The 21,304-nt window shown below is 39.1% G+C and overlaps 1 protein-coding gene across 22 annotated transcripts in view; it reads right to left on the bottom strand.

The window, feature by feature from the left end:
• Positions 1 to 21,304, bottom strand: part of MGA (MAX dimerization protein MGA) — a 175,299-nt gene that overhangs the window by 63,704 nt on the left and 90,291 nt on the right. For 21 of the 22 annotated variants that reach the window (XM_047766623.1, XM_047766630.1, XM_047766629.1 and 18 more), the window contains exons 3-5: positions 4,532 to 5,474; positions 3,452 to 3,530; positions 3,233 to 3,328 (exon numbers count right to left, since the gene is read on the bottom strand). In XM_047766623.1, the coding sequence (XP_047622579.1) occupies positions 3,233 to 3,328; positions 3,452 to 3,530; positions 4,532 to 5,474 (1,118 nt within the window). The remainder of the gene's footprint in view (positions 1 to 3,232; positions 3,329 to 3,451; positions 3,531 to 4,531; positions 5,475 to 21,304) is intronic. The other variant, XM_047766631.1, reaches the window with a different exon arrangement.

Consider the following 21,304-nt stretch of genomic DNA (forward strand, 5'->3'; position numbering starts at 1 on the left):
CATCTAATATAAAAAAAAGACCCATAAAGATCAAAATGAAAACAGATAATCTCTAGGTTCAAAGGCAGAGTCACCTAAAGCGATAAACTGCAGCAAAAAGAAAAAAAAAAAAAGCTTGCCTCTAGTTAAATCCACTTAAATATGAGATATCCACAAAAATACATTCAAGATGAATAAACATTTGTAAACTAGCCAATACAGAACAGAAAATGTAATTAAATGTATGAGAAAAACTCTAGCTAACCATTGACTTAATTCTACATTTGGAATATTTTTTTAAGTAACTAAAAAGGAAGAGACAGAGTACTCTGGGAATACTGTCATAAAAGTATTCAACATTAAAACTGACAGGAGTTGGAGTTCCCGTTGTGGTGCAGTGGTTAACAAATCCGACTAGGAACCATGAGGTTGCGGGTTCGGTCCCTGCCCTTGCTCAGTGGGTTAACAATCCGGCGTTGCCGTGAGCTGTGGTGTAGGTTGCAGACGCGGCTTGGATCCTCCGTTGCTGTGGCTCTGGTGTAGGCCGGGGGCTACAGCTCCAATTCGACCCCTAGCCTGGGAACCTCCATATGCAGCGGAAGCGGCCCAAAGAAATAGCAAAAAGACAAAAAAATAAATAAATAAATAAAACTGACAGGAGCCCACACTGATATAAATGAATAAAAATGAAGGAGGAGTTCCCGCATGGCTCAGCAGGTTAAGGATCTGGCATTATCACTGCTATGGCTCTGATTACAGCTGTGGCATGGGTTTGATCCCTGGCCCAGGAACTTCCACATGCAATAGGTGTCACTGGAGGGGAAAAAAAAAAAAAAAAAAGACACAGAATTGACTTGGTAGCAATGAAGCAGAAATGCTCTTATAAAAATACCTTTAAAGATCAAAAACATGATAATTTCAGATTGACAAACTTAGAAAATAAACCAATTTGGATATAACAAAGATTTACAGGAGACAAAAATATACTGTAGAAAAGAAAATTAAGAATGTTATTTTAGGAGTTCCCATCATGGCTCAGCAGAAACAAATCTGACTAGTATCCATGAGGACACAGGTTCAATCCCTGGCCTCGTTCAATGGGTTAAGGATCCAGCGTTACCGTGAGCTGTGGTGTAGGTCATAGATGCAGCTCAGATCTGGCATTGCTGTGGCTGTGGCGTAGGCCAGTGGCTACAGCTCCAATTTGACCCCTAGCCTGGGAACCTGCATATGTGTGAGTGCAGCCCTAGAAAGACAAAAATATAAACAGATAACTGAAAGAATCTTACTTTATTTTAGTAACAAAACTTTCAACAATACCAAAAAACTTGTTTTCTTGCACTTGGTCAATGTTTCTTCCACCATTTCGAACTAGTTCAAAAAGCTTTTCAGATTTCTAAGTGCTTATTTTCTAAAGAATAATGTAACTCTACAGTTGATAGAAAGGCAAAGAAATATGACATTACTGAACTGAAATTTAACAAATTATTTCAAGCATCAATTTTTAGAAAGGACCTGAATGAATACTTTCACTGGGATGGGCACCATTCAGTTACCACAAAGATTTAGCTAAACTAACTTTTTTTTTTTAATTCTGCAAGTCTTAAGAAGCAAAAGTTGGGGAAGTGGGGGAGACAGCTGTCAAAATAAAATAGAGAAAAAACTCCAAACTAGGTCTCTACCTCATACATTATGAAAACTGCCATAGATTACAGATTTAACACTTAAAAAAAATAAAACTATATAAGAATGCAGTTGAATTAATTTTAACAATGTGAGGATGAAGTAAAAATATGAACATGACGATACCAAATACACAAGCCGTATAGCAGGTGAAAACAATGGCTCACACACTTTTTCACCCAAAAAACTATACCAACTGCCACCACTTAAAACTGTGATGTTGGAGTTCCTGGTGTGGTGCAATGGGATCTGTGGTGTCTCTGGAGCACTGGGACACAGGTTCGAGCCCCAGCCCTGCACAATGGGTTAAGGAACCATTGTTGAATCAGCTGTAGGTGCAAACTGTGCCTAGGATCTAATTCCTGGCCCAGGAACTTCACATGCCTCAGGGAGGCCAAAAACAAACAAAAAAACAAAAAAATACCGACCTCAACTTCTACAGCCCAATGGCAACATCGGAGAACACTAGGTCTACATTCTCTTACAACAATCCACTGATCTACTTCCTTTAGATGTAGAATCTATGCACCAGCCCATCAGAGTCCAACCCCTCCTGCAAATTCAGTTACCTATTAGTATCCACAAGCATTTGACTTTGAATGCCCATTACACAAAGGGAAAAAACTATAAATTTGACTAAAACATCTATAAGGGAAGGAAAAAACTCAAACCTTAGCCAAAAAGGAAAAAAAAAGTCAAAAGGGCAAAAAGACAAGCAGGAAGAACTGAATATATTTAATTCTAGAACTAAGACATGAAAACAAATATGGGAATTAAATTGTTACAACGTAACATAAACATTATATTCAGAATTGGAAAGGTTTTTCTTAGGATAAAAAAGGCCTAGACATTTTTAGGTTATGGAAAGAATCATCTACAGAGAGAAGTGAAAAATTCAAGCTGAGAGAGGTGCTGAGAGAAATAAAATCAAGGATGGGGAAAGGAGCAAAGGCAAGGGAGAGGAGAGGAGAAAAAGAGGGGAAGGAGAGAAGAGAATTAAAAATTGGCTTACAGGAGTTCCCGTCATGGCGCAGTGGTTAACAAATCCAACTAGGAACCATGAGGTTGCAGGTACGATCCCTGGCCTTACTCAGAGGGTTAAGGATCTGGCATTGCCGTGAGCTGTGGTGTAAGTCACAGACGCGGCTTAGATCCCGCATTGCTGTGGCTCTGGCGTAGGCCGGTGGCTACAGCTCCGATTCGACTCCTAGCCTGGGAACCTCCATATGCCACAGGAGCCGCCCTAGAAAAGGCAAAAAGACCAAAAAAAAAAAAAAAAAATTGGCTTGTAGGCGTTCCCACTGTGGCGCAATGGAAATGAATCCAACTGGTATCCATGAGGACGAAGGTTCATCCCTGGCTTTGCTCAGTGGGTTAAAAGATGTGGCATTGCTGTGAGCTGTGGTGTAGGTCAAAGACACAGCTCAGATCCTGTGTTGCTGTGGCTGTGGTGTAGGTTGTCAGCTGCAGCTCCAATTCGACTCCTAGCCTGGGAACCGCCATATGCTGCAGGTGCGGCCTTTAAAAGAAAAAATAAAATTGGCTTGTATACTTTTTTAGAGAGTATTACCTTCTTGAAGACTCGGATGTATCACCTGCTTGTGCCGTAAGGCTTTCAAATCTTCTATCAATTCCTTTTCCAACTGGGAAATTCTTGCTCTACAGCCTACTCAAAAAACAAACAATGATAAAATAAGCTACTATATACTACAGAAGAATATATATTGCATCTTTCACTTCTAAAGCCAAGCCCTCAACATATCTCCTTTTTAATACTATTATATAATACCTGGGTCATTTATGGTTGATGCCTGAAGACTAGAGGACTCTTCTGTTGTTCCATCAACTGCATGAATGTCTAGAGCTTCCTATTTTAAAAAAAAAAAAGTAGGCCATATCACTTCTAAAGGTTTAAAAGTAAGAAAGGAGCATTTTTTTCATTTTGCTACTTTTTACTATTTTCTAAATATTCCACATCAGCATCACTTTAATACCAGGGTTGGGGGAGGCAAAAAATTTGAATATACTTAGTTAACTGACATAAAACTATATTTATGCTAATTTATCAATTTGTATACTGATTTTTTAGAACCTATGACAGCTTACTCAGCAATTAACAAAGAGGGAGGAAAAGACTATGCAGAGAGAATTCAACCTCCATGTAGCTGATTGAGAAAGATTAGGTTTCTAGGAGTTCCCACTGTAGTTCAGCAGAGTCACTGATACTGACTCTCTGAGGATGCAGGTTCGATCCCTAGCCTCACTCAGTGAGTAAAAGATCTGGTGTTGCCATGGCTGTGGCACACGCTGCAGCTGCAGTATGGCCCAGGAACTTCTACATGCCATAGGTGTGGCTGTAAAGAGAAAAAAAAGAAAGATTAGGCTTCTATAAAAATCTAAAAGAAAAATAATGTAGAAGAGTTGGAGTAAACAAAGCAACTATCATTATGACAGGATTAATAGACTGCTGTGCTCTCCAATGACATTCTGCTATTGTTGATAAAAATCAGGGGATGGATGTCCCTAAAGAGTGAATAAACTTTTCATGTACTTATGCCTTTTCACAGTCCATAAAATGATAATGAAAATTTCAGTAAAAGCCAAAGATTTTTTTTAATTCCAGCTAAACACAGTGTAAAAATCATAACTGAGATCAAAGCAGACAATTTTTTAAGTCCGTTCAAACAAACTTAAGAGATGACTATTAACCCAATATTCTGGAGGTACTCCCTTCCTCACACACAAAACCTCATGTAATGGATGCAGCATTCACAGGAACAACATTCTAAGTTATCAGCCAGTGTACAATTCAAAGATGACTACTTGGCCATCTTAAAAAGAAAGCAGAAAAAAAAAAATCAAGTCTCACCTTCGATTCAAAGGAAACAAAGAGAACACCGTCTACATCTTCCAGATCAGGTTTCACATCTGGAAAGGTACTTCCAGGGCCCACAGATGTGTTCTTTGTAGAAGGTAAAGATTTTCCTGTGTTTTTAGGTGGTCGTCCTGCCTTGGAGAGTTTCAACTTTCGTGGCCTTCCTCTTTTCCCAGGGCCATTTGGAGGGGCATTCTGATTAGCATTTGCGTTCTTGGAGGCAGCTGAAATCTTAAGCACAGTTGTTCTCTTTCTGCCCAAGTCCTCTTTTCCTACAAATGAGTCCCCAGCTGAACTCTTTGAACCATCAAGTATTTTTTCTGTGTTGTCAGATGTATCAGAGTATTTCCATTGAGGTTCTTTAAGTGAGGAATATTTTTGTACCACTCTGAGATCTGGTGAATGTCTTCTAAGACCATTTTCTGATTCCTTGCCTAGGCAGAAGCCAGTCTCATTAGAATTTTCAATGTATGTAGGCAAATAGTCTAATTCTGTCAACACAGAAGATCTATCCTTTCGAGATGTGGAAAGCATGTTATCAGGGAGCTCAGAAATCTTCACTGTGCTTTTGGTGACAGCACAGGGCTCCAGATAGACTACTGGCATCTTTCCAGCATCTAATTTGAACATTTTAGCTTTAGCAACACCTGATGGGCTACTTGGTAGCCATTTAGAAGAGAGATGGTCAGCTTCTATGTTATCAACTTTATTGTGCCTCTTCAGCTGTTTCTCTAGTATAGGATCATCATCACTGTTTGAGTATACATCTGTTTCCTCATCTGTCTCTTCCTGTTTCACAGTGACCCCTTCTGAACACTCACCAGGTTCATATTCATAGTCATCTAGAGGCTCTTCTTTAATGACAACATTGAAGTTTCCATTTGGGTTTAATGGTGATGTTACATGGGAGCCATCTTCAAAACTGTTGGTAACAAGACTGGAGAAACAGGGGAAGCAGCATTAAAAATGACTTAACTATCCATAAATAAGACTCAAGATGGAGAAAGAAAAAAAAAATTGCTGGAAGCCAAATAAAAACACATCAAATTTCAAGAGCCATTCATCAAAAAATACTCTGTATAATATAATATTCTCAAAAGCTGTTTTTTCGACATCACACTTTCACATATTCCGTCAATTTCTCATGAAAAACTATATAAAATAAAGGGTAAAGTTTTAACAAGTAACTCTCATCACTAAATCAAAAAACCAGATATAGCGCTTATTTTTCTAATAGTGGTCTTCAAATGAACTCAATTTTGAAAGTCAGCTGGCACTGATCTAAAAGCAAACTCTAGAAATCTACACACTAATCAGCAATTGCCAATAAACACATGTCCATTACAATTAAAAACTGGAGTTCCCATCGTGGCTCAGCGGTTAGTGAACGTGACTAGGATCCATGAGGATGCAGGTTCAATCTCTGGCCTCACTCAGTGTGTTAAGGATCCAGCGTTGCCATGAGCTGTGGTATAGGTCACAGATGTGGCTTGGATCCCAAGTTGCTGTGGCTGTGGCGTAGGCCTGCAGTTATAGTTCCAACTGGACCCCTAGGCTGGAAACCTCTATATGCACCGGGTGTGGCCCTAAAAGACAAAAAAAAAAAAAAAAAAAAGACCATTACAATTAAAAATTGCCATAAACAGGAGTTCCTGCTGTGGCACAGTCGGTTAAGAATCCGACTGCAGGAGTTCCCATCATGGCTCAGTGGTTAGCAAATCTGACTAGGAATCACGAGTTGTGGGTTTGATCCCTGGCCTTGCTCAGTGGGTTAAGGATCCGGCGTTACCATGAGCTGTGGTGTAGGTTGCAGATGTGGCTCAGAACCCGAGTTGCTGTGGCTCTGATGTAGGTCAGGGGCTACAGCTCTGATTCGACCCCAAGCCTGGGAACCTCCAAAGGTAAGGATTCCACCCTTGGTCTGGCACAGTATGTTGCTGCAGCTATAGTGGTGTAGGTCACAGCTGTGGCTTGGATTCAATCTCTGGCCCAGGAACTTGCATATGCCACAAGAGCACCCACTTAAAAAAAAAAAAAAATCACTTGATAAAATTCAGTACTCAAGAGTTCTGATATAGCACAGCAGGTTAAGAATCTGGTGGTATCACTGCAGCAGCTCAGGTTGCTGCTATGGCGCAGGCTTGATCCCTGGCCCAGAACTTCCATGAGCCACAGGCAGAACCAAAAAAAATTTTCAATACTCATTGTTAACAACACTTAGAAAATTAGGACTGAAAGGAAAGTTCTCAACGTAATACAGGGCATTACAAATGATAACACCCAATAAGAAATAATGAACAGGAATTCCCATTGTGGCACAGCAGAAATAAATCTGACTAGTATCCATCAGGATGCAAGTTCAATCAGTCCTTGCTCAGTGAGTCAGGGATCCAGGGTTGCCATGAGCTGTGGTGTAGGTTGCAGATGCAGCTCAGATCCTGCATTGCTGTGGCTGTGGCATAAACTGGCAGCTTCAGCTCCGATTTGACCCCTAATCTGGTAACTTCCACATGCCTTGCATGTAGCCCTAAAAAACAAGAAAAGAAAAAAGAAAGAAAGGATGAACAATTTTTTTTCTAGGATCAGGAGATTCAAATGACCATTCCTCAAAATTTACTATCAACATAGCACTGGAAGTCCAAATAGTGTGACAAGGCAACAAAAAGAAAGACTAGTAATAAAGACTGGAAAGGAAGAAGTAAAACTAACTTTGTTCACAGATAACATAATTACGTATATAAAAAATCCTAAACACTACATAATAATAAGTGAATTCACCAAGGTCATGAGATCCAGAAACAAAAACCAACTGTATTTCTATGTACTATCAGACACTGGAGGCTTACACTACCAAATTCATATATTTATTTTATCTAGTGTCATCAAGACCATATGGGGAGATCCCGTCATGGCTCAGCAGTTAACAAACCCAACTAGTATCATGAGGACTTGGGTTCAATCCCTGGCCTCACTCAGTGGGTTAAGGATCCAGCACTGCTGTGAGCTGTGGTGTAGGTCATAAATGCAGCTCAGATCCAGCATTGCTGTTGCTGTGGCATTAGGCCAGTAACTACAGCTCGGATTCAATCCATAGCCTGGAAACTTCCATAGGCCACAGATGCGAGTCTAAAAAGACCATGTAGTATTGGCAAAAGAACGGACCAAAAAAATGGATAAAAATTAGTCCAAAAAAAGTCCCAACCATAAATACAGTCACCTGGTTTTCCAAGGCACTTGGAAAAGTAAAAATTTTAATGGAAAAGTAAAAATAAAGCCTTTTCAAAACGACGCTAGAGCATACAGATATCTGCATGGAAAAATATAAGTCCTAACACCCAACTTCAGACCAGACAAAAAAATAAGCCAAGATGGACTATATTTAAATGTTAAAGCTAAAATGACTTCACCTTTCAAAAAATTCACTTAGGGAGTTCCCACTGTGGCTCAGGGGAAACAGACCCAAACAGTATCTATGAGGACAGGGATTAGATCCCTGGCCCCACTCAGTGGGTTAAGGACCCAGCACTGCTGTGGTGTAGGCCAGCAGCTGCAGCTCTTATTAGACCTCTAGCCTGAGAACTTCCATACACCAAAGGTGCAACCCTTAAAAGACCTCCCCCGCAAAAAAAAAATTCACTTAAATGAAGAAAACAGCTATTTCTTTACTTGCTAGGTTTTTTAATGGTGTTACTGTATAAGTTATACACCATAAAATCCACCCATTTTGGAGTTTCCTGGTGGTGCAACAGATTAAAGGTCCAGCATTGTCACCACTGTGGCTCGAGTCAGTGCTGTGATGCAGGTTTGATCCCTAGCTGGAAACTTCCACATGCCACAGGTGCAGCCAAAAAATAAAAAAACAAAAAATAAATAAAAACCCACTCATTTTAAATAACTCAATTTTTACTAAATTGATAGTTTTGCCATCACCACTATCCAGTATCCCTTTACCTGTTTTTAAAAGTGAAACAAGCTGTCTCTTTCCCCTTTCCCTGTTCTCTCAGCTTTTATGTTTATTTATACATAAATGTCATTCTCTATCAAGCAACTGAGATTCGCACTTAATGATAGTTTTCTAAAATCAGGAACAAGATGCCCACTGTCACCACTTTTATTCAACATAATATTAGAAATTCTAGCCAGAAACCAGACAAGAAAAAGAAATAAAAGGAATTCAAATTTATTTTATTTTTTTTTTATTTTTATTTTTTGCTTTTTAGGGCACACCTGAAGCATATGGAAGTTCTCAGGCTATGGGTCAAATCAGAGCTACAGCTGCACACCTACACCACAGCCACAACATGGGATCCCAAGCCACCTGCTCAAGGTAACACTGGATCCTTAACCCACTGAACGAGGCCTGAGATTAAACTCGAATCCTCATGGATACTAGTCAGGTCTGTTACCACTGAGCCACAAGAGGAGCTCCCCAAAACCCAAATCTAAAAGGAAGAAATAAAACTGTCACTGTTTGCAGCTGACACACTACTATATAAAGAAAATGCTAAAAATGTCACCAAAAACCGATTAGAACATACGATTTTGTAAAGTTGCAGGATACAAAATTAAAATACAGAAATCTGTTGCATATACACTAACAAGTTATCAGAAAGAGAAACTAAGAAATCAATCCCCTCTACAACTGCATCAAAAGGAAATGGATACCTAGGAATAAATCTCACTAAGGAGGAAAAAGACCTCGACTCAGAAAATTATAAGACAGTAATGAAAATAACTGAAAACAACACCAACGGATGAAAAGATATACGGTACTCATGGACTAGAAGAGTTAGTATTTTTGGAGTTCCCACTGTGGCTCAGGGGTAACAAACCCGACTAGTATCCATGAAGACGGGGTTCAATTCATGGCCTGGCTCAGCTGGTTAAGGATCTGGCATTGCCAAGAGCTGTGGTGTAGATCGGAGATGCAGCTCGGATCCCATGCTCCTGTGGCACAGGCCAGCAGCTGCAGCATCTCCAATTCAACCCCTGGCCTGGAAACTTCCATATGCCGCAGGTGCAATCCTAAAAAGCAAAAAAAAAGAAGAAGAAGAAGAAGAAGAAGAATTAATATTGTTAAAATGACTGTACCATCCAAGGTAATCTATAGACTCAACTCAGTAACTCAATTCCTTTCAAATACCAATAGCATTTTCAACAGAACTAGAATACCCTAAACTTTTGTATAGAAACCCAAAAGACTCCAAAGAGCCAAAACCATCTTGAGTAAGAAGACAAAAGCTGGAAGTATTATATTCCTGATTTAAAAATATACTATGAAGCTACAGTCATCAAAACAATATTGTACTTGCACAAAACTGTCACACAGATCAACGGAACGGAATAGAGAATCTAGAAATGAATCCACACTTATATGCATATTTTAATCTACAAAACAGGAGGCAAGAATATACAATGGGGAAACAAAAGCCTCTTCAATAAATTGTGTTAGAAAAACCACACATGCAAAATAATCAAACTGGACCACTTTCTCACACAAATGCAAACATAAATTCAAAATGGATTAAAGACTTAAAGTTAAGACCTGAAATCGTGAAACTCCTAGAAGAAAAAACAAAGGCAGTAAACACTCTGACAACAGTTTTAGCAATATTTTTTGGATGTCTCTCCTCAGCTAAGGAAAACAAAAGCAAAAACAGACAAATGGGACTACATCAAACTGAAAAAAAAGATTTTACACCCACACACCTATGGTCAATTAATCTATGACAAAGGAGGCAAGAATATGCAATGGAGAAAAAAGTCTCTTTAATAAACGGTGCTGGGCAAACTGGACAACTACATGTGAAAGAATGAAACCACAATGTTCTCTAACACCATATGTAAAAACAAGCTCAACATGGGAGTTCCCATCATGGCACAGCAGAAAGGAATCCGACTAGGAACAATGCCATTACAGGTTTGATCCCTGGCCTGGCTCAGTGGGTTAGAGATCCGGCATTGCTGTGGTGTAGGTCACAGATGCGGCTCAGATCTGGCACAGATCTGGCATTGCTGCAGCTATGGCGAAGGCCAGCAGCTATAGCTCCAATTAGACCCCTAGCCTGGGAACGTCCATATGCTTCAGGTGCAGCCCGAAAAAGACAAAAGACAAAAAAAAAATTTAATTAAATAAATAAAAATAAAAATAAGCTCAAAATGGACTGAAGATCTAAATGTAACGCCAGATACTGTAAAATTCCTAGAGGAAAACAAAGGCAGAACACGGTGTCATAAATCATAGCAGTATCTTTTTGGATCTGACTCCTAGAATAATCAAATAAAAAACAAAAATAAATATATATAACACATATGTATATAGATATAAATATATAGAGATCATATGCACACATATGTATCAATACATCAATCACTGTAATGTACCCTTGAAACTAACATGACATTGAAAATCAACTATACTTCAATTTAAAGAAAAAGCTTTCAGTTTCCTGGTGGCCTAGCAGTTAAAGGATCTAGCAGTGATCAACAGTTGTCACTGCTGTGGCTCAAGTCACTTATATGGAACAGGTCCAAATCCTAGCCTGGGAACTTCCCCATGACAAGTGAGCAACCACAAAAAAAAAGCTTTTGCAGAGCAAAGAAAACCATCAAAAAATGAAAAGGCCACCTACTAAATGAGAGAAGACATTTGTAATCAATTATCTAATCAATGGTTAATATCCACAATATATACAATTTCATTTAACACAACACAAGAAAAAAAAGCAGGAGTTCCCGTTCTGGCGCAGTGGTTAACGAATCCGACTAGGAACCATGAGGTTGCGGGTTCGATCCCCGCCCTTGCTCAGTGGGTTGAAGATCCGGCGTTGCCGTGAGCTGTGGTATAGGTCACAGAAGCGGCTCGGAACCTGCATTGCTGTGGCTCTGGCGTAGGCTACAGCTCCGATTGGACCCCTAGCCTGGGAACCTCCATATGCCGTGGGAGTGGCCCAAGAAATGGCAAAAAGACAAAAACAAAAACAAACAAACAAAAAAAGCAATCTGATTATGAAATGGGCAGAAGACCTAAACAGACATTTTTCCAAAGACATACAAAATGGGTAACAGGAACATGAAAAGATGCTCAACATCACTCATCCTCAGGGAAATGCAAATCAAAACCACAATGAGCAATCAACTCACACCTGTCAAAATGGCTACTGCCAAAAAAGACAACAGATAACAACAGCTGTAAGAATATGGAGAAAAAGGTACCCTAAGGCACTGATGGTGGATAGGTAAATTGGTGGAGCCACTAAGGAAAACAGTAGGGAGGTTCCTCACAAAATTAAAGACAGAACCCACAGTAATCACCAAGAATTCCACTTCTTGGCTTTTTTCCAAAGAAAACAAAAACACTAATTCAAAAAGACACATGCACCCCTATGTTCATGGAAGCATTATTCACAATAACCAAGATATGAAAACAACCTAAGTGTCCATCAACAGGTGAATGAATAAAGAAGATGTGTATGACAGTTGTGGTATAGGTTGAATCCATAGCTCGGATTTGATCCCTGGCCCAGAACTTCGATATGCTGAAGCTGTAGACCAAAAAAACAAACAAACAAACAAACAAACCCACAAAATGCACAAAATGAATACACAAAAATAAACTCAAAATGGATTAAGGACCTAAATGTAAGGCCAGATACTATAAAACTCCTAGAGGAAACTATAGGCAGAACGATAACTGGAGCAACATCTTGTTTGATCCACCTCTTAGAATAACAACTACAAAAACAAAAATAAACCAATGGGAGCTAATTAAACTCAAAAGCTTTTGCATAGCAAAGCAAACCATAAAAAAACCAAAAAGACAACCCATAGAATGTGAGAAAATCTCTGCAAATTATGCAACCAACAAGGGCTTAACCTCCAAAATATACAAACAACTCATACAGCCAACAACAAAAAAAACAAACAACTCAATTGAAAAATGGGCAGGTGATCTAAACAAACATTTCACCCGTAAGACACACAGATGGCCCATATGCACAATGAAACAATGCTCACCGTCACTAATTACTGAAGAAATGCAAATCAAAATTACAATGAGGTACTACCTCACACCAGTCAGAATGACTATTTTTAGTAAGTCTACAAATAACAAATGCTGGAGAGGGTGTGGAGAAAAGGGAACCCTCCTACACTGTTGGTGGGAATGTAAGCTGATACAACCACTATGGAAAATAGTATGGAGGTACCTCAGAAAACTAAATATAGAACTACCATATGACCCCGCAATCCCACTCTTTGGGCATATACACAGCCAAAACTTTCTTTGAAAAAGACACATGCACCTGCACGTTCACTGCAGCACTATTCACAACAGCCAAAACACAGAAATGACCTAAATGTCCATCGACATGGATTAAGAAGATGTTGTATATAAACACAATGGAATACTACTCAGCCATTAAAAAGAACAAAATAATGTCATTTGCAGCAACATGGATGGAACTAGAGACTCTCATGTTAAGTGAAGTCAGAAAGAGAACGACAAATACCATATGCTATCATTTATATGTGGAATCTAAAATATGGCACAAATGAACCTATCTACAAAACAAAAAAAGACTCACAGACATGGAGAACTCCCTTGTGGTTGCCAAGGTGGAGGGGAGGGGATGGGATGGACTGGGAGTTTGGGGTTAGGAGAGGCAAACTATTACATTTAGAATGAATGGGCAATGAGGTCCTACTGTATAGAGCTATATCCATTTTCTTGGATAGAACATGATGGAAGATAAAAAGAGAAAAGGAATGTACATATATGTATGACTGGGTCACTTTGCTGTACAGTAGAAACTGGCACAACACTGTAAATCAACTATAATTTTAAAAATTAATAAAAAGATGTGTGTGAAAGAGTTCCCTGATGGCTCAGCAGGTTAAGGATCCAGCACTGTCAGTGCTATGCTATGGGTCTGATCCCTGGCCTGGGAACTTCCACATGCTGTATGTGGAGCCAAAAAAACCAAAAAAAAAAAAAAACCATGATACGCATGTGTGTGTGAGAGAGACAGAGGGAGAAAGTGATGGCAAAGTGATGGAATAATAGCCACAAAAAAGAATGAAATCCTGTTATTTCCAAGAACATGGATGGACCTAGAGGATATGTGCTAAGTGAAATAAGTCAGACAAAAAAGGACAAATATTGTATAATTTCACTGGTAAATGGAGTCTAAAAAACAAATGAACAAACAAAAACAGAAACATAATTACAGATAAAAAGAACAAAGAGATAGTTACCAGAGGACAGGAGGGTGGGGGGAATGAAACAGGTGAAGGAAATTAAGATGTACAAACTTTCAGTTATAAAATAAATGAATCACAAGGATGAAATGTACAGTCCAGGAAATACCGCCAATAATAATGCAGTATCTTTGTATGCTGACAAATGGTAACTAGACTTATTAAGGTAATCACTTCATAATGTACATAAATATCAAATCACCCTATGCTGTGCACCAGAACTAATACAGTGTTGTAAGTCAATTACACTTCAAAACATACAAACACACTCAGAAAAAGAGATCAAATTTGTGGTTACCAGAGGTGGGGGAAGGGGAAATTAGATGAAGGTGCTGAAAATGTATAAAACTTCCAGTTATAAGTAAGTACTAGGTTTCTAATATGCAATATAATTAATATAACTATCACTGCTCTAAGTTAGACATTAAAGTTAGTAAATCCTAAGAGATCTCATCACAAGGGAAACTTTTTTCTTATATTTTGCATCTATGTAAGATAATGGATGTTCATTAAATTTGTGGTAATTAGATCATGATGTATATAAGTCAAATCATGCTACACACCTTCAACTTATACAGTGCTGTCTGTCAATTATATCTCAGTAACATTAGAGGTTAAAAACAATACACACAAAAAGAAAAAAAAAAGAACATTACCTGGCACAAGACTTGCAATCAATAGATGTCAAAAACTAGTAGTATTGTGATATAACTACACTACAACAGTTATTTGAATAAAGAAGTTTGGAATGACCAAAATTACGCTAATTTAATATGAATTAAAATTAGAGTAATGGGCTTGCTTAGATGCCTTAAATAAACATGAGTGACCATCTTTAAAAAAAAAATTTAAGAAGTTCCCGTGTGGCGCAGTGGTTAACGAATCCGACTAGGAACCATGAGGTTGCAGGTTTGATCCCTGGCCTCGATCAGTGGGTTAAGGATCCGGTGTTGCCGTGAGCTGTGGTGTAAGTTGCAGACACGGCTCAGATCCCTGCATTGCTGTGGCTGTGGCGTAGGCCGGTGGCTACAGCTCCGATTGGACCCCTAGCCTGGGAACCTCCATAGGCTGCAAGAGTGGCCCAAAGAAAAGGCAAAAAGACCAAAAAAAAACGACATAAAGATGAACAGAATAGGCATCCCAGAAATAAACTCTCATGCGTATGCTCAATTTTTGACCAGAGTACCAACACCAATTAATACGAAAAGAAGAGTCCTTTGGACACGTGTTGCTGCAAAAACTGAACATACCCATAAAAAAGAAGAAAGCTGGACTCCTATCTTATACTTAAAAACACTGAAAACGGTTCAAAGGCCTAAATTTATGTGCTAAAACTATATACTCTTAATAGAAGTCATGGAATAAAATCTTTATAATCTCATATTTGGTAATGGTTCCTGATGTACGACACAAAAAGCACAAGCCAACGGAAGAAAAATTAGAAAAATCATTCTTCATCAAAAATAAAATCTTTTATTTTTGTGCAATAAAGAACACTATCATCGGAGTTCCCGTCGTGGCACAGTGGTTAACAAATCCGACTGGGAATCATGAGGTTGCAGGTTCAGTCCCTGGCCTTGCTCAGTGGGTTAAGGATCCAGCTTTGCTGTGAGCTGTGGTGTAGGCTAGCAGCTACAGCTCCGATTAGACCCCTAGCCTGGGAACTTCCATATGCCCTGGCAGCGGCCCTAGAAAAGGCAAAAAAGACAAAAAAAAGAACACTATCATCAGATTCAATCCATGGCCTGGGAACTTCCATATGCTGTGGGTATGGTCTTAAAAAAATAATATTAAAAATTTAAAAACTTTAAAAGAATATAATGGATTTGTGGAGGGAAGCAAAAATAATATTGAATGACCATGATACCTAATACAAAAGAGCAGGTCTTAAGATGAAAAAATCCAATTGGAGTTGGTGGTATCAAGAAACATTATAGGTAGAATTCCAGGAGCCAGGAGGTCTAGAGGTCTGGAGCTAAGAAATTAGTCCAATCTAAGATGGAGGCATTATTAGCTCTCAAAATAGTACCACAAAGGGCAGAGGACAAAATCACGGATAGACTATAAGAACATAATTCTGGAAAATACTATCATTTAGTAATTGGCTAAATATATAAGAGGAACTAATGAAGACGGCTGAAAAAAGAGTAAAAAAATCAAGTTAGGAGGGAGTTCCCGTTGTGGCTCAGCAGAAACGAATCCAACTAGTATCCGTGAGGATGCAGGTTCGATTCCTGGCCTCACTCAGTGAGTTAAGGATCCCACACTGGCTGTGGTGTTGGTCGCAGACTCAGTTTGGATCTGGTGTTGCTGTGGCTGTGGCGCAGGCCAACAGCTGTAGCTCCCATCTGACCCCTAGCCTGAAAACCTCCACATGCCATGGGTACGGCCCTAAAAAGACAAAAAAAAAAATCAAGTTTGGAAAATCAAGTGAATAGTATATTACAGAACAAGAAAAAAAGAGATTAAATAGGAGACAGTCTAACCATAGCATATGCAACAACAAAGGCAGAATAATGTTCAATTTACAAATAAAGAATTCATTCATGACTAAGATAATCAAAATGGAATGATAAAGCAATCACATTTCAATGGACTAAGCAGAAGATAAGAGACAAGGAATAAAAAAATCCGAATGTAAATTTTTTTTGTCTCTTTTTTTTTTTTTGCTATTTCTTGGGCCGCTCCAGCGGCATATGGAGGTTCCCAGGCTAGGGGTCTAATCGGAGCTCCCTCGTATGTAATTTTTTAATAAGACTTCATAAATCAGAAGTTAGGGAGTTCCCATCGTGGCGCAGTGGTTAACGAATCCGACTAGGAACCATGAGGTTGCGGGTTCGATCCCTGCCCTTGCTCAGTGGGTTAAGGATCTGGTGTTGCCATGAGCTGTGGTGTAGGTTGCAGACGCGGCTCGGATCCTGCGTTGCTGTGGCTCTGGCGTAGGCTGGTGGCTACAGCTCCGATTCGACCCCTAGCCCGGGAACCTCCATATGCCGTGGGAGCGGCCCAAGAAATGGCAAAAAGACAAAAAAAAAAAAAAGAAGTTAGGAGTTCTCTTATGGTGTAGTGGGTTAAGAATTTGGCATTGTCACTGCAGCAGCTTGGGTCACTGCTGGGCATGGGTTCCTGGCCTGGGAACTTCCATGTGCTAAGGGCATGGTAAAAAATCAATCAATTGGAGGTTTGCAAACTTTTTCTATAAATAGGCAAAGTAATATTTCAGGCTTTTCCAAGTGTCTTATGGTCTCTGTCACATATTCTTATAAAAATATAAAAACAGACTGTAAGCCACATTTGGCCAACCCTTGACTCAAAATAATCCCAGCTCCCAAGTCAAGCAGTTGGAGATAAGGTTTGCACAAGCTAAACATTATTTTCAGGCATGAAGATAATGCCATTTCCTGGAGAATGCACTTTATTTATTTATTTAGTCTTTTGTCTTTTTAGGGCCGCACCCAGGGCATATGGAGGTTCCCAGGATAGGGATCAAATCAGAGCTGTTGCCGTCCTACACCAGAGCCACAGCAACGCCAAATCTGAGCCATGTCTGTAACCTACACCACAGGTCACGGCAATGCCGGATCCTTTACCAACTAAGAGAGGCCAGGGATCGAACCTACAACCTCATGGTTCCTAGTCGGATTCGTTTCCACTGCACCACAATAGGAACTCCCGAAGAATGCACTTTAAGTTGTTTTTTTCCCCTTCAGTAACAGATACCCATGGACTCATAAATCTGAACCATCTGCTTGACCCACTAAAATCAGAAGCTCATTAACACCATATGTAACACCAAAACCTACTGTCTATAACAAAGAAATACATGTGACTCTTTCAGCTAAAAACTCCATCTTACCCTAGCCTCCAAAGTAATTTTAAAAGTAAATTCTCAGTAGGGCACTACTGCATGGGGAGGAGGCCCTGGCCCTCGGCACCTGTGTCTGGCAGAGCCAGTGTGAAACAAAGAGACAATCCTTCCCAGCATCCCAGATAATCAAGAGCTTTTGGCCAGACCTGTGAGCACACACCAAGATAGTGAGGAGCCAGACGAAAAGCACAGACTATGGCACTGAGGCAAATTAATAAGGAACTTAGTGATTTGGCCAGTGACCCTCCAGCACAATGTTCTGCAGATCCAGTTGGGAGTAGTATGTTTCCTTGGCAAGCCACAATTATGAAACCTAATGACAGTCAGTATCAAGGTAGTGTATTCTTTCTGACAATTCTTTCTCCTCCAGACCACACCTAAGGTTGCATTTACAACAATTTATCATCGAAATATTAAGTTAAAGAAAGCATTAGTCTTGACAGTCTAGGATCATAGTGGTTTTCTGCTTTAACTCTTTCTAAAGTTCTTTTACCCATTTGTTCACTCCAGTATCCTGTGTGATCCAAATCCAGATGACTCTCTAGTGCCAAAGATTGCACGGATCTATAAATCAGAGATAAGGAGATCCCATCTTGGTTCAGTAGTTAACAAACCCAATTAGTATCCACGAGGAAGGGGGTTCAATCCCTGGCACTAAGGAGAAGACTCAGACTGAGACAACTTAAGTTCTTCCAGCTTTGGACAATAACTGCTTTTAGAAACTATAAAGTTGGAGTTCCCATAGTGGCGCAGCAGTTAACAAACTAGACAAGGATCCATGAGGATGCAAAGTTCACAGTACAGAGGTACGGGCTCACTAAAAAACTGAGACTTAGCAAGACTAAAGAATGCTTCCCTTTCCCTCATGCGTATACTTTACTACCATTTTTTTTTGTCTTTTGTCTTTTTTTTTTTTAGTGCTACACCTGGGGCATATGGAGGTTCCCAGGCTAGCGGTCCAATCGGAGCTACAGCTTCCGGCCTACACCACAGCCACAGCAACGTCAAATCCTTAACCCACTGAGAGAAGCCAGGGATCAAACTGGCAACCTCATGGTTCCCAGTCAGATTCATTTCTGCTGTGCCATGATGGGAACTCCTACAATCACATTTTTAAAGGCCTATTTACGGCACTTCCTTTTACCTAATATATAATGTCGAATTATCAAGAAAAAATTACAAAGCATACTAAAAGGCAAAAAAATACAATCTGAAGACAGATAATCATCAAAATTGTCATACCATGATGATGAAATTTCCAGATTGGGAATTAAAAACTATGATTAATATGCTAAGGGTTCTAATGTACAAAGTAGACAACATGCAAAAACAGATCGCAGCATTGGTAGTACAGTGATGAGCACAGCTGCCTTTTCAAGAACAGATGTGCAACGTAAGCAGAGAAATGAAAATCCTATGAAAGAACGAAAAGAGATGCTAAAGATCAAAAACCTGGTAATGAATTAAGAATGTCTTTGATAAGCCTATTAGTTAGAAGGGATACAGCTAAGGAAACAATCTGTGAGCTTAAGGATATCAACAGAAACCTCTAAAACTGAAAAGGAAAGAAAACAAAGACTCAAAAGAACAAAATATCCAAGGACTGTGGGCAACTACAACAGGTGTTAATAGACACATAATGGGAATTTTTCTTTTGCTCTTATGCTTTTTTTTTTAAGTGGTTGTTCTATGGTTTGAATACACATTTTTCAACTTACCCAAGTCCACTTTCAGATAACACTGTACTGCTTCACAGGTACTGTGTAAGTCCTTTCTCCTGTTTAGTATTTATACGTGTATGTGAAATGAATGACAGCAATGATACAAAAAGCAGGAAAAGTTGTAAAAATGTATACTCAAACCACAGAGCAACCACTTTAAAAAAAAAAGTGTAACCACAGGCTAAGAAAGAAGAGAAAAACAAAACATATAAAATGCTAAACTAAAACCAAAAAGCCAGGAAAAGACTGGAAAACAAATATAGGAACAAAGAACCAGAGCAAAAGAAAAACTATAATAAATATGGTAGATATTACTATCCAATAATAATCATTTGGAATGTCAACAGTCTAAATGCACCAATTAAAAGACAAAGATCATGAGGTTTTCCCAGAACTAGAAGAACCTTAAAATTTATATGGAACCATTAAAGACCCAGAATTGGCGAAGCAATCCTGAGGAAAAGCAACAAAGCTGGAGGTGTAACACTCCCAGACTTCAGACAATACTGTAAAGCTGCAGTAATCAAAGCAACAAGGTAATGGCACAGAAACAGACATATCGATCAATGAAACAGAAATAAAGAGCCCAGAAATAAACCTACAGTTAGTCTTCAACAAAAGCAGCCAAGAAAATACAAAGGAGAAAGACAATCTTTTTAGGAAGTGGTGTTAGGAAAGTTGGATAGCCACATGTAGATGAAATTAGAATACATTCTCATATGGTACACAAAAATAAACTCAAAATGGATTAAAGACTTTTAGACATGACATTATAAAACTCCTAGAAGAAAACATAAGCAAAACATTCTCTGACATATATCCAACCAATGTTTTCTTAGGTAAGTCTCCCAAGGCAAAGGATATAAAAACAAAAATAAACAAATGGGACCTAATCAAACTTATAAGCTCTTCTGGAATTCCCACTGTGGCCCAGAAGGTTAAGAATCCTACTGCAACAGCTTGGGTCACAGGCGAGGCACAGGTTTGACCCCTGTTCCAGCACAGCAGGTTAAAAGAATCCAGCACAGGCCTCAGCTGTGGCTCAGATTCAATCCCTGGCCTGGAAACTTCCAAATGCACCAAGTGTGGCCACAAAAAATAAAATAAAATAAAAAATAAGTAATTTTCAAAACATACAAGCTTCTACATCACAAAGGAAAGCATAAAACAGTATGGCGATTCCTCAGAAAACTAAAAATAGAACTACCAGTTGATCCAGCAATCCCACTCCTGGGCATCTATCCAGAGAAAATCATGACTCGCAAAGATACATGTACTCCAATGTTCACTGCAGCCCTATTTGCAATAGACAAGACATGGAAACAACCTAAATGTCCATCAACAGAGGAGTGGATCAAGAAGATGTGGTACATATACACAATGGAATATTACTCGGCCATTAAAAGGAACAAAATACTGGCATTTTTAGCCACATGGATTGACCTAGAAATTATCATGCTAAGTGAAGTCACCCATTCAATGAGACACCAACATCAAATGCTATCACTGACATGTGGAATCTGAAAAAAGACACAATGAACTTCTTTGAAGAACAGATACTGACTCACAGACTTTGATAAACTTACGGTTTCCAAAGGAGACAGTTCGGGGTGGTGGGGGGATGTGCTGAGGGTGTGGGATGGAAATCCTATAAAATTGGATTGTGATGATCATTGTACAACTATAAATGCAATAAATTCATTGAGTAATTTAAAAATAAATAATTTTAAAAACTTAAAAGCTTTTACATAACAAAGGAAAGCATAAAAAAATGACAATGACAACATGCAGACTGGGAGAAAATATTTGCAAATGATGCAGCCAACAAAGGCTTAATTTCTAAAACATACAAACAGCTCATACAACTCAGTAACAAAAAATAAACAACCAATCAAAAAATGGGCAGAAGACTTAAATAGA

This window comes from Phacochoerus africanus, chromosome 2, assembly GCF_016906955.1.
Source record: "Phacochoerus africanus isolate WHEZ1 chromosome 2, ROS_Pafr_v1, whole genome shotgun sequence".
Classification (NCBI taxonomy): Eukaryota; Metazoa; Chordata; class Mammalia; order Artiodactyla; family Suidae; genus Phacochoerus; species Phacochoerus africanus.